This window comes from Erithacus rubecula (assembly GCF_903797595.1).
Source record: "Erithacus rubecula genome assembly, chromosome: 22".
In the NCBI taxonomy this organism is placed as follows: domain Eukaryota; kingdom Metazoa; phylum Chordata; class Aves; order Passeriformes; family Muscicapidae; genus Erithacus; species Erithacus rubecula.
In genome coordinates, this window is record NC_136674.1 from 3,491,606 (window position 1) to 3,505,572 (window position 13,967).

At 54.1% G+C, this 13,967-nt stretch overlaps 1 protein-coding gene across 1 annotated transcript; it reads right to left on the bottom strand.

Moving 5' to 3' along the window:
- Positions 1-13,056, bottom strand: ADORA2B (adenosine A2b receptor; the record flags this gene model as incomplete). The annotated part of the gene is made up of 2 exons (XM_079325132.1): positions 12,424-13,056; positions 1-703 (listed from the first exon to the last, which is right to left on the bottom strand). Exons 1-2 carry the CDS (start codon positions 12,786-12,788, stop codon positions 1-3), a joined length of 1,068 nt encoding a protein of 355 aa, XP_079181258.1. The 5' UTR covers positions 12,789-13,056.
- Between the last annotated feature and the right edge of the window lie 911 nt (positions 13,057-13,967).

The following is a 13,967-nucleotide window of genomic DNA, read 5'->3' on the forward strand; positions in this document are numbered from 1 at the left end:
TCACACGGTCACCGAGGCCGCAGGGGAGCTGATGCTGATGACAGTCAGGTGCTGGGTGTGGTCAGAGGGACACTTGGGGAAGTCGTCGGCCTTGCAGAGGATCTTGGAGAGGATCTTGCGGAAGGTGCAGCGGAAATCGCGGATCCTGTAGGCGTAGATGATGGGGTTGATGACAGAGTTGGCGTGGGACAGGATGATGGCCACGTACATCACCCACTCGGGCTTGGATCGGGAGAAGTCCTCGTGGAAGTGCGTGATGCAGTTCAAGATGTGCAGGGGCAGCCAGCAGAAGGCAAAAAGCCCCACGATGATGGCCAGAGACTTGGCTGCGTGCACCTCCTTCTGCAGGGTGGTCCTGGAGTTGCCCATCAGCTCCATCTGGTGCAGCTGCTTGCAGGCCACCATGAATATCTTGATGTAGATCCCCAGCATGATGACGAGCGGGAGCAGCACGCAGCCGAAGAAGTTGAAGTAAACCATGTAGCTCATGGTCACCACGTTCTCAAAGAGGCAGGAGATGAAGCAGCTCTGCCCCAGAGCTCTGTCCCCGTGGGGCTCTGCCCCTGTCTCGTTGGTGGCGTTGGGGCAGCCACTCATGGCCTTGTGCCAGCCCATCAGTGGGGTCAGTCCAATCCCAAAGGACAGCAGCCACAGCACTGCAATGAGTCCCCTCGCCCGCTTGCCGGTCACCAGGCTGTTGTACCTGCAGCCGCCGGGACAAAACCACAGTAAATGTTACATGAATGAGCACCGGGCACTTCCCTGCAGTTAAAATCATCGGTGTTTTGGTTAATGAGGCAAAAGCCACACCCACGAGGGGGCCTCACCTCCCTCATCACCCGAGGGGCAAAATCCCTCACCTGTGCTCTCCACCCACACACCGTGATTTGGGGACGTGACTCATTTACTATTCCTGAGAGGCGCCAGGCACTGCCCCAGCCCACAAACCCCCTGCAGTGAGGGAAAGGACTTGGAGTCTTAAAAAAGGCCAGAAGGCTTTATCATTGTGTGATCTAAACCACCAGCTGGCAGCAGGGCACGGACAGCGAGGCTGCCTGGGACTGATGCTGTCAGAGCAGCCACTGCTGGGCACTGCTGGGCCAGTTGTGCCTTGCAATCCCACACGGGTTATGGAGAAGCTCCACAGTGGCCCAGGGATGAGCTGGTGCCGTGCTGAGCCTGGTGCTGCCCCACACCTTCCTCATCCCACTGAGTCCCTTCATGGCCCCTCCAGCCCTCAGATGCTCAGAGACACAAGCAGAGCTGGAAGCTGAAGCAGCAAAAGTCAAAAGTCTGGTTTGGGAGCAACAGAGCAGATGCCAAAACCAAAGCATCAGTCAGATCCCTGTCTGGAGATAGGAAGAACCAGCGAGTGCCAGAAGACAACATGAGAAGCCCATTCCTGTCCTCTCCACAGCCAGTCAGAGCCTGCTGGCTGCCACACGTCCCCTCCTTCCCACACCCTTCTCTCAGTGCTTTGTTTACTCTGGCTTGGCTGCCCTGCTCCTCCTTTCCTAAGAACGTTTGTTCTGATTTTCTTCCGGCCCGTGAGGCAGGGGAGGGTTTTATTCCCACAGAAGTGCAGCTGTGCTGTGAATCACAGCACTGCCTCCCTGTGAGCTGAGCACAGGGGGACACTGGGGGTCAGAGAGGGGCTGGGGGAGCCCTCAGCTCCTTCTTCAGGCATGAGCTGGGCTGTGTGGGAGGATGCAGGAGCAGCAGCCACATTTAGGCTCTGCTGAATTGTGGACACAGTCCATGGGTTGGTGTCTGAAGGGAAGATCCAGCCACTGAGAGGCTTTTCCTGCATTTTTCTCTCATTATTACTAAGTTTTAATACTTAGAAGATGAGAAGTTCTCAAATAGGCCATCAGTGTGGCCAAGCCTGTTGCTTCTGAGACCCTGCATTAAGTTTTCAGAAGCTGGAGCTGGTCTGGGCTTGTGGGACCTGAAATCATTGAGATTTGAACAAGTTGACAGAAATTCAATCTCTTGGCAAAGTCTGAGTCTTGAGCTACAGGCCTGGCCAAGCTCAGTCAGTGCTGCAGAGCACCAGGAGCTGCTGCTCTCTCAGCTCTGCAGTGGACAGGGAAAGCTGCAGCTCTGTGCATCGTGCTTGCCCTGCTCAGAGCATCTCTCCAGCTGCTGCATCCCAAAAACTCCCACGGTGAGACTGGAAAATGCCAAAGGGCCCCATTGTTCAGAAGGGGACACTGAAGGGATGGAGGGGTTTGTGTGCTCAGGAGCAGGAGGAGCCTCCATGGCCATGCTGAGGTCCCAGGCTGGTGACATCCAGTGCTGCCTCTTGCTGAAAACATTTGGCTTCAAATAAGGCTTCTTCCATCTGCTCTTCTCCTGAACTCTTCTGCTAAGAGAAGGCTTGGCCTGAAGGTTTACAAGACCAGTCAAGAAGCCACTTGATGTTCCAGTGGCTGTACTGGTGTTTATTTTAGAGCTGCTTGCTCTTCCCAGCACTCCCAGTGGAGCTGCAGCCAGGACTGTGGCACGTGCACTTCTGTGTCTGCTGAGAGAAGATGCAAAAACATTCTGGGCTCCCAGTCTGCAAGAGCCAGAGCTGAGCACTGGGGAGGGCTGGAGGCTCAGGAAGAGGTGGAGATGGTTTTTCACAGGGAAAATCTGCCCTGCTCAGATTAGCTCTTCATTTGCCCAGGATTTGCATTGCAAAGCCCTCCCACCATCTCTCGTGCAGCTGATGGCAGGTGCTGAGATGGTCATTGCTGTGGCCAGCCAGAAGAGCCCAAGGTGAAAGTGATGTCCTAGAACTGTTCATTAATTACCTTGGTATTACCTAAATACTCTTATTTGGTGGGACTCTGCCTGTATTGCCCTTGTCAACACAAGCACACACTTAAAAAAAAACCAAATTAATGTGACCAGACCCAGGTATGAGGAGTCTCACAAGCTCTTCCCTAAGCTCTATAAAACAGGGTCAGACAGTGAGGAACCAACAAATTTTCTCCAGCAAACCCTCCTTCATTCTCTTTTAGGTTTAATATTATTAGACAAAAAAAAAAAAAACCAAAACCAAAAAAACAAAAAAACCCAACCAAAACAATAACCTATTAAAGTAAATTTACTCACTTAAGTCTGCTCAACTAATGTATAACAAATATTGAATCACCTCTACATTTCTGCCCAGAGGCATCAAATGTTGCCTTAATGTAAATAACAGCTGAATTTTTAAAAATGATTTATTGGAATTAAATAACCTGGCAATGCATTAGTTCCTTTTACACCACCAGGCAAAGTCTCTGACTGGTGCAGTCACCATGAAGGTTTTAATTATCCCAGAGGAGCTGTGGGAGCCCTGCTGCCATGGTGGGGTGAGTCAGTGCTGGTGATGGAGCTTCCAGCAGAGCTCAGCTTCTGCAGGGTGTCCCTGTGGGCAGCTGGGGTGTCCTGCTGGGCCCACCTGGGCCACCAAGCTCCAGCCAGGGCTCCTCTGGGGCTGGATGAGTGTCCCCTGCTCCTGTGGCCTTCCCACAGCAGGCATCCCCATGGCCCCTCCAAACCCCAGAGACACCAAAGAGTGAGTTCTGTTCCAAGTCTCGCTCTGTGTGTTGGTAGGATGGTGGGGTTGGGTTTTTTGCATTTCTGCTGCCATTTCCTGGGCTGGGAAGCAGCCAGGGGCCCAGGCTGGTGCTGAGCACAGCTGGCACAGAGCAGGACACGCTGCCAGCCCGGCCTTTGGCTCCCAAAGGCAGGAACTGAGTCATGTCCTGCACGTCCCTGGCACCTGCCCAGCTGCCCCTGCTGGACCCCAGGGAGCTCACCCAGCCCTGCTGCTCCTGAGCTCTGTCAAACAAGGAAAGCACTGCAGGAGAAATTCAGCTTTTGAGGTGATGGGCTTGGGGCAGGAGCAGCAGCAGCCTGAAGGAAACACTCTGGAATGGAACTGCCACATTGCTGATCTCAGAGTGCAGGAACAGGAGGATCCTGCCTGTCCCCAGGCAGCCCAGAAGGATCCACATCAAAGCCTTGTGGGGCCACACAGTCCCTGTCCTGCCCATCACATCCCTGTGCCAGAGCAGAGGCTGCTCGAGGGCTTTGGGTTCTCCCACTGCCTCCAGAGCAGCATCAGCCTCCAGTGAACAAATTCAGAGCTTCAATCCAAACTCACTCATGGCTGGTGCTCCCCAGCTCCCTCCCCACTCTGCCCGTGCCTGGGCTGCTGGATGCAGGGAGAGGAGCAGAGGGAGTTTGCACAACTCGGGCCAGGCAGGTGCTCTGGTACAAACAACCAGTGACAATTCATTCTATTTCTATTTTAAGTTTGAAGGGAAATTCACAGACACCTCCATTCACAAGGGGTGAGAGCAGCTCGGCTGCCAAGTATTGTGTCCTTGTCACCTCCTCACAGCTGTACTTTGCATCTTGCTTTTTTTTTTTTTTTTTTTTTTTTTTTTAACTACAACTAGGTGAACACCGTTGTTGCTGCCTCTGTGCTCCATGCACAGCCACGGAATAGAGATCACACACCAGCTGAAATATCCTGGCAAGACATTTTAAATGAATCATAAATTGCACCTTCGAGAGAAAGGGGGGAAAAGAAATAGAAATAGAAAGAAAAAGCTGCGCTGTTTAACCAGGAAGGAGCTGGCGGCCAGAGATGCGATCAGAGGCAGCGCTCAGCTGGGGAACGGGGACATCTGCGAGTGTCCCTGTCCCGGCAGACAAATCACTTCCTCCCGCATCTGTCCCATTGTGCGGGGACAGCAGCGGCACTGCCGGCCTTCCGCTGGGCGGGGACTGTCGCTGTCACCCTGTCACTGCCACACTGCCACTGTCACACTGTCACACACTGTCACACTGCCACTCTGCCACCCGGCAGCCCCGGCTCAGGTGGGCTCAGGCTCAGGAGCAAGAAATCCAGGCAGGCACAGCCAGCCCTGGGGATGTCTCTCGGGTGGAAGGAGCGTCCCCTCCCGGGTCCCCGTGTCCCCAGCCGCGAGCCGGGGCCATCCAACACCTGCAGGTCTAAACCCTGTCCTGGATATTCTTATCCATGTGCTTAACCTGCTCTGAGCTCCGGCTGGGGAGAGAGCCCGGCTCCTGCCTGAGCCCCCCTGCCCTGCTCTGCTGTCCCTGCACTGCTGTCCCTGCTCTGCTCTCCCTGCTCTGCTGTCCCTGCACTGCTGTCCCATCACTGCTCTCCCTGCACTGCTGTCCCATCACTGCTCTCCCTGCTCTGCTCTCCCTGCACTCCTGTCCCTGCTCTGCTGTCCCATCACTGCTCTCCCTGCTCTGCTCTCCCTGCACTCCTGTCCCTGCTCTGCTGTCCCATCACTGCTCTCCCTGCTCTGCTCTCCCTGCACTCCTGTCCCTGCTCTGCTGTCCCTGCACTGCTATCCCTGCTCTGCTGTCCCTGCTCTGCTGTCCCTGCTCTGCTGTCCCTGCACTGCTCTCCCTGCACTCCTGTCCCTGCTCTGCTGTCCCTGCTCTGCTGTCCCTGCTCTGCTGTCCCTGCACTGCTCTCCCTGCACTCCTGTCCCTGCACTGCTGTCCCATCACTGCTCTCCCTGCTCTGCTGTCCCTGCTCTGCTGTCCCGCAGCCCCTGGGGACAGGGGACAGCCACGGGCACGGTGTCAAACCTCCAAATGTCATCTGGCTGGGTGATGCGGGGGTGGGCACGGGGCTCGCAGCCCTGCGCTTGCTGAGCCGAGCCGGCCGAGGTGTGAGCGCCTCACGCCTCTCGCAGCAGCCCCGAGGGATTTTTGCATGTGAGACCTCGGTGTCTGTGTTCGCTCGCTCGGCAGGGAGAGAAAAAGTGACTGAAAGCTGAACTCAGAACTCAGACACCGGGGGTGTGAGCAGGGGCCAACCCGGGCTGGGGCAAACTGTGGCCAAGAGAGCCCCCGAGCATAGGAAGGAAATGAGCTCAGCCCCCTCTCCCTGCAGGCTGCTCCCACACCCCAGCACCCCCCGACATCCAAACATCAACAGCTGCCCAAAACGTCCCAGTGCCTGCAGGAGAGTGTGACACTGGTGTGGGATCAGTGATACTGGTGTGGAATCAGGGATACTGGTGCGGGATCAGGGATACTGGTGTGGGATCAGGGATACTGGTGTGGAATCAGGGATACTGGTGCAGGATCAAGGATACTGGTGTGGGATCAGGGATACTGGTGTGGAATCAGGGATACTGGTGTGGGATCAGGGATACTGGTGTGGGATCAGTGATACTGGTGTGGAATCAGGGATACTGGTGTGGAATCAGGGATACTGGTGTGGGATCAGGGATACTGGTGTGGGATCAGGGATACTGGAGTGATACTGGTGTGGGATCAGTGATACTGGTGTGGAATCAGGGATACTGGTGTGGGATCAGGGACACTGGTGTGGAATCAGGGACACTGGTGCAGGATCAGGGATACTGGAGTGATACTGGTGTGGGATCAGGGATACTGGAGTGATACTGGTGTGGAATCAGGGATACTGGTGCAGGATCAGGGATACTGGTGTGGAATTAGGGATACTGGTGCTTTGTTTTTCTAAGTCCTAGGGCACAACCGCGCAGTTGTCCCGGTTTAAGACCCGAGCTCCTCCCCAGCACCCCCTCCTTCCCCCGGGGCTCTGAGCCCGGCCTTACCGGCCTGCCGGGGCCTGGGGCTGGGAATTCTTGTCATTCCGAACCTCCCGGGGTCAGGCCTGGCTGTGCCTGGCAGAGGTGAGCTGGGACTGGGATTCAGAGGCAGCTGCTGGGCTGGGGTCCCGTGTCCCAAAGGCTGAGCACTGCCCCTCCCAGCGCCCTGCTCCCCCGATAGCAGGTGAGGGTGGCAGATGACAGATCTCTGCTGGATCTCTCTTTCTGCAATGAAAGGGGTGGAATCCCCTCCCCAAAGTTTCCAAACCTTTCCACCCAGCAAGCCCTCACTGCAGAGCCCTGACCAACCTCCCCAGGGCTGAGGGATGTGGCAGGGTCAGCACCGAGCCCCCTGTGCCTCAGCCCAGCCCATCCTCTCCTCTCCTCCCTGCCTGGGCACTGCACAGGGCACCCAGCACAAAGCACACATCCCATGGAAGGTGTGACAGCAGGAAGGGGGGACATGGCCAGGAGGGACTGTGCTCTGCCCCTTGTCCCCAGTGGGTCCAGCAGCCCCAGTGACAGCAGTGCCCACATGGCACTGAGGGTGTAAGGGCAGGACAGACACAGGAACACAGCCCCAGGCCTGATGTCATCCATTGGATTAGGAGTTAATCCACTCTTTGGATTGCACAAATTCCCTAAACACAGTCCCTTCTCCAAGCCTGAGAGCCGGTGGGGTGGGGACAGGACTGACACATCTGTAGGCACAGCTGGAGTCACCAATTCCTGGCATCTTGTGGATTAAATACAGTAAGAGGAGTCCCCAAACCCCTGGTCACTGTCTGGGGCAGCCCAGGGCCAGGGCAGAGCACTCCTCAAAGATTCAGCTTTGTGGTCTGTGCTCATTGCTCTGACAAACTGCAAATTCCATAAAAATCCCAAACAGGAGCTCAATAATTAATAAAGCAAAAACTTGCAACTTCAAAATAAAAGTTTCTGCCAAAACATTTTGGTTTTGTGTATTTTTTGCAAGGAGAGGTCAAAAGATCTTCTGGAGCAAAATTCTGCTGGATTTCTAAGTTGTTATTTTTAAAAAATCTTAAAATTAACCTGTATTTTTACAGATTGAGCTGCCAAAACAGAATAAAAACCTTCTAAATCCAAAGATCTGGGTTCTGACTCAGCCTGGAGATCAGTGTCCTCAGCCAACAGCCTGGAACCAGCCCTGACATCCCTGATGCTCCCTGGCATCCCTGCTGTCCCCCAGCTTCTGCAGGAGCTGCGTCAGGGCAGAGGTCTCAAAGAGGTCCCAATTCCTTTTCCTGTCAGGACTTTTGTTTTTTGGGAGGGAAGTGGCCTCAGAGGTGTGGGAAAGATATAAAAATCTGGGACATATATTTTAAGGAAACCAGGCTGCTCACAGCTAAAAATAGCTGTGATTTCCCCTCTCTATTTTATTGCTTTGAGGGCACATGTGATTTTTCCTGAATTTGTTGTTGTGTTTTGGCTGCATCCAAAGGCTGGAGCGAGTGGCAGCCCTGTGAGAGCCTCCCATGTCCCCTGGGCCCAGCTTGGCTGACACAAACTTCCCTAAAAATGTGACAGCTCCATTGCTCAAATAACACCCCAGCCCTCCTGCCTTTGCTGGGTTTGTGACACTTGCAGTTTCTAACTCAGTGATAACCCAGGCCAGGCAGAGCATCCTGAGGGATGGGGAGGCTCTGGAAGCAGGAATCAGGATGCTCAGGGGGTGGGAACAGCACTGGGAGCAGCAGAACACACCCGGGGCTCAGATGAAGGGAAGTGCAAGGACAAAAGGAAGTGAGGCAAGGGCACAAGGAGGAAGAGCAGCTGCAGTTCTGAGTGCTGGTGGCACTCACACAGTGGCAGGTGAACACCAAGAGGATTTTCTCTGCTCCCCAGTGGGTCCAGCCCTCTGCTGCAGTTTGCTTTGCTGAGCAACAAGCTGGGAGTTGGATCTGGGAACAAATCTTTGCTGGGGAATGCAGAGGGAACCCCTGGTCTGCAGCAGAGGGGAGCAGCAAGGGCAGGCAGAGCCTCAGCATCAGCCAAGGATGAGGAAAGGATGAGGGAAAACCAGCAACATCCAGAACAGCAGGAAGGAGCTGCACTGTTGCCTTCCCCACGTCAGAGCCAAGGGGGGCTGCAGGAGCAGAGGCAGATCAGGGCAGCACCACTGACAGATCCTGGTCCCATTAACTGCTTGTGAATCCATACAAGGATCCTCTGGCTGCAGGAGAGGCAGCAAGGGCTCCAAGATGTGCAGAAAGGGAGAGGATGTGGCTGGGACCCTGCTCCAGGTCATAGCAAAGCTTCCCTGGAGCATCAGCCCTGCACATGTGCAGAGGGTAAAGTTGAAGGTGGGAGAGAATTAAACCCAGGAGAAGCAGATCAGCTCAGGTCCCAGGGAACTGGGGATATTTTTCCCATGGCAGTCCCAGCTGGGATGTTTGCCAGGCAGCAGCAGCACATCCAGTGTCCTGCAGGAGGTACCAGTGCACAGGGGCACACACACTGTGGTGCTACTGAGTGTTTCACTCTCCTTTTGCTCTCTAAATACAGATTCTCTTCTCCCTGCCTAATTCCTGACACGTTTGTTCCAGGCATCCATCCCTACCTACAATTCTTCACCACGCCAAAGGATTTGGGTTAATGCAAATAAAAGGAAACTGTTTTATTCCACCTACAAATCTTCTTTGGCTCCCAGCTACGGGACTGTGGGGTGAAATCCAGCCCTGGAGGAAGCCAGAGAGCAAAAGCCTCTGTGCCAAGTGCTCTCTGCAGGATGGATTTGCTGCTGCTGAGAGATGCTTGATTCCCTGGCTCAGATATTGTGCTTGGAGGGAGTGGTGTGGGGGGTCAGGCTGGCAGAGAGAGCTGGGATGGAGCTGTGTCCCTGGGCACAGGGATGGGCACACAGGGGTGGCAGCAGCCTGCAGGGTGCAGGAAGAAGGGACAAGGACAAGGAGCTGCATCCTGGTGATGGCCAAGGGAGAAGGGACCCAGGGAGGGGCTCGGAGCTGCAGCTGCACAGAATGGGCAGCGTGGGTGGGGGCTTCACAAACAGTAAATTCATCAAAAGCAAACAAGGAAAATACGAGTTTCGAGGGACAGAAAGAATTCGTGGCTTCGGGTCAAATTCAGCAAATATTTTTAGCCAGAAGAGGGAGGGTTCTAAACCACCATTTTTAAAATAAGATTTTTTTTTTTCCCCTGCAATTCTCCAGATGAGAAGTTGTCAGTTACTTCCCTCATGAGGAGGTCTTGACCTCCAAGAGCCCCATCGGAAGGGTTGGGCAACCCAACCCAAAATTTGCCAGGTTGGTCAGATCACTTTGCTTCACTGAAACCTCCCAACATCACTGTTCCAGTTTCACTGAAACAATTCTCCTCTTCCCCATGGGATTTCTTGGTTCAGCCACAGAGCTGAAAAATCCATTATTAGCCTGGCTGTAATGCAAAGTTCTGCTGTGCACCCCAGCCCACAGGCCTGCCCAGCCTCTCAAGCAGCTCTGAAAGGGTATTAAATAAAGTGACACAGCCAGTCCTTAATGTCCCTGCTGAGCTCTCCACAGGGAGCTGATGGAGCACTGGATGTGACAAGGACACTCATCTGCTCTGCAACAATCACATTATTTATGGTAATTGCTGGACAGGGCTGGGAACAAATCATTTTCTTAAACATTCAATACTTCATAGCCTAGTATCAGCCTCTGCACTAGCCTCCAGAATGGGTGTTTTAATGAGAAAAGCTTTTCCTACAGTCTCCATTCCTAGAAATTGATGATCAGCTTCCCGTTCTCACAGCACAGCCCTGCTTCCAGAAATGGCTTCCAGAAATGCTCCTGCCCAGAGAGGGTGGTGGGAGAAATTCCTCCCCCCTCCCTGCCAGCAGCACTGTGGAGCATCCCAGGAATAACTCCAATGAAGCCTTGCTGGGAAAACCCTGGTGCAGCAGAGAAGGGTTTTGCCTCTAGATTTATAAACTCCTCTATCCCCTTTTGATCTTGGCTGTACAACTAAATAAAAGCCTTTCAGTACTGGTCTCTAAATCTCCTGTCCATTGTCCTGCTCCTCACAGGTAGAACCCCCCTCCTCTGAAAGGAATTTTTTTACTTGCTGGTCCCTTCTGAGAGCACTGAAATAAGCCACAATGCCAAGATGGAGTTTAATCCAAATTTTGCACTTCACCCAGCCTAGGATGGGACTCCCTTGTCTCCATTTGTGTCCTGTTTGAAAGCACTCCTAGGAATAAAGATGTTTGTGCAAATGGAATAAAAGATTTGGCGTGAGATGGGGTGAGGAAAGCGAAGCTGGGAAAGAATCCCAAAGCAAGGCAGAACTGCCCTGGGATGAACTGCCCTGATGGAGAGCTGAGCAAACCTGCTCAGGACCAGGACTGGGGGAAAAGGAGTGGAGGAAATGCTGGCTGGTTTGTCACTTGGCAAAGCCACTTCCCTTCTGCAAGCAGGAACGATCCCTCAGAGCACTTCTGATCCTCTGCTTCCCCCCGATCTCAGCAGAGCAGAAACCCCTCACCAGTTTCCTCAGCTGCAGAAGGTGCTTGTACAAAAATAGAGTTATTGCCTGACAGCTTGTGGCCAAGGATGTGATTAAACTGAAACTTTAAAATGTGACCTGCTTCTGCAGCTGCTACTGTGCTGCTGCTCCACCATTCTGAGAAAAACCCGAATGAAGGGATGGAAAAGACACTACAGCATTTTCCGGAGCCGGGGTGGTCTGTGAGCCCGGCTGGGAGGGTCAGAAACAGGGTCAGGGATGCTGGAAACAACCTGTCCCGTCCCTGCTCTGCTGCAGCTCGGATGTCCCGAGTGCGGAACATCCCCCGGAATTTCCACGCGCCGTGCTGCGATGACACACAGCCACGCTTTTCCACCTCTGCCCATGACTAATTAATATTTGCTCAACCTATGGGAGGTCTCAGATGCAAGGTGCCAGAACACGGTGAAAGGGTTTTCTTTTTTTAAGTCTTTTTAGGTTGATTTGATTGCTCGTGCGCTGGAGATGCCGGGGACGAGCAGAATCCAGGAAAGCTGCGGCTTCCCGGAGTTCATCTGAGGTCCCTGTGCCACATCTGCCCTGCTCCGGGACAGTCCTGGAGCTGTCCTGGACTCCCGGGGGCTCCATCAATGTCGTATTCCCAGGGAAAGAGAACTGAGACACGGAGCAGACTGAGATGAACAAACTCAGGTTGTTCATAATGCAGAGCCGGGGGTTTAGTGCACTCCAGCTGAAGGAAGCTGCTGCACCAGCTCGCTGGAGGGGTACCTGTAACTTCTGTTCCATAGAGTTTTCCCCATTTAAATTCAATTCCCATGAATTAGAAGAAAACTAATTCATGTATTGGATGCTGAACTTGGATGAGACTGAATTGTAAAACTCTAAAATCTGACACGTGAATCCTTCTGCTTCCCTCTTGTCCTTTCACAGTAGGAATTAGGAGAAAGAGTGACTGCTCCTTTATTTAATTACCTGGGAGATGCCTGGACACAGCAATACAGGGGCTGTATAAATACCTGCACAGATAAGCCACAACCATCCCAAACACAGCCTCACATCACTGCAGCTCCTCCACCCCGAGGAACCACTGACCCTCCCAGGGCAAACATCCTCAAGAAACTGAACGTCCAGGTGTGTTTTGAAGCAAAGAGGCGGGATGTTGATCCCAGTCAGTTTGGCAGTGAGCGCCAAACCTCTGTTATTTTCATCACCTGTGAGCAGTAAAACTTTTGGGGCAGCACTAGAGATTAAAAGTTTCTGCTCGCTAAGAGCAGGAAGGTCAGACCCGGGCTGTCAGGGAAAGTGGCCTCCCGCTCCCACTCCAATCTCTTACCTCAGTGGGATCTTAATAGCCAGGTACCTGTCGATGGCCACCGCCAGCAGGCTGAAAATGGAGCTTTGGGTCAGCACCAGCACGAAACAGGCGAAGAAGAGGCAGCTGTGAAAATCCACCTGGAAGCCGATGCTGATGGTGATGGCGAAAGGGATGGCCAACAACCCCACGGCGATATCAGCCACGGCCAGCGACACCAGGAAATAGTTGGTGGCGTTCTTCAAGGTGCTGTTGATGGCCACAGCCCAGCAGACCAGCACGTTGCCAGCGATGGAGAGCACGGCGATGATGAGCTCCAGCACGATGTAGGTGGTTTTCACAGTGTCCATGGCGAGAGCCCAGCGCCGGGGGCAGGCGCTGCTCATGGGAATGAGGGACTTTCCGCGGGTCCCGCAGGTACCAACACGCCTCGGGGCAGCCGAACGCCCATGTCCGGGCTCCGCGCGGCGCTGGGGGGCCGGAGGGGCGCGGCGAGCCCCGGGTCGCGGCCCCCCGCTGCCCGCAGCGCCCGGCCCCCGCCCGGCATCCGCGGGTCCCGCTCAGCGCCCGCGCAGCGCCGCCGCCACCCGCGGGGCCATCGGGGCTGCTCCTCCCGGGGCTGCTCCGCCCGGAGATGCTTTTCCCGGGGATGCTCCGCCGCTGCCGCCCGCTCCCCGCGGAAAAGCCGCTGCCGGCGGCGGCGGGGCTATTTCTGCGCACGGGGCGGGGAGTGCGCGGCGCGGAGCCATTGGCCGGGACCCGGCGGCACCGGCACCGCGCCCCCGCAGCGCCCGGCCCCGGCCCCGGCCCCGCAGCCCCGCTCCGCTCGCACAGCCCCGGCCCCGCTCCCCCCGGCCCGCCGTGTGCGGCTCCCCGCAGGTTTTGCGCAATTATAAATAAAAAGTTGCCTTCGCTGTCCCCAAACTCAAGGATGGTGCAGCTGCTGCTCCGGGACACTGGAGTTGCCGCACTAAAAAACAGAGAGAAAAATTGCCACCAGCAGAGTGCTGACCCAAAGTAAGAGATTTCACAAAATGCTGGCAGCGCTCTGTCTCTGGATGGTTATGGCACAGCGGGGCATTTCCTGATGTAAGAAATGGCAAAAAACCACGGGTTAGCAAATGCTGTTACTCACACGGCTGAAGTGGTTGAGTTTCAGTCTAAGGAGATTAAAAAAAATTATACCTGAAGGGGTTGTGTGCTCTGGTGGATCTCAAACCAGCAGGGAAGGTGAAGATAATTTATTAACGGGTTACCTTTTCATCCCAGGTTTCATGCCTTATATTGTGTTCACCATCAAAACACAGAACAGAGACTGAACTTCACATCACTGCTGAAGCATCCAGCAGCACTGAATAGTCCAGGGTAGAAAGTAGAAAAAAATCCCAATGAAAGAAAATAAACTTTCCCACAAACAGAAAGTAAAAGAAATGGCCATTGATTTCTCCCTCTTTAAACAAAGTTGTAAACTAAATCCTGTGGAAGAGAATGCTTTCTGAGGATCCAGAGTTAAATCAGAGCAAAATCATACAGGAAAAACCAGGATTGAAATTATTCCTTTGGGT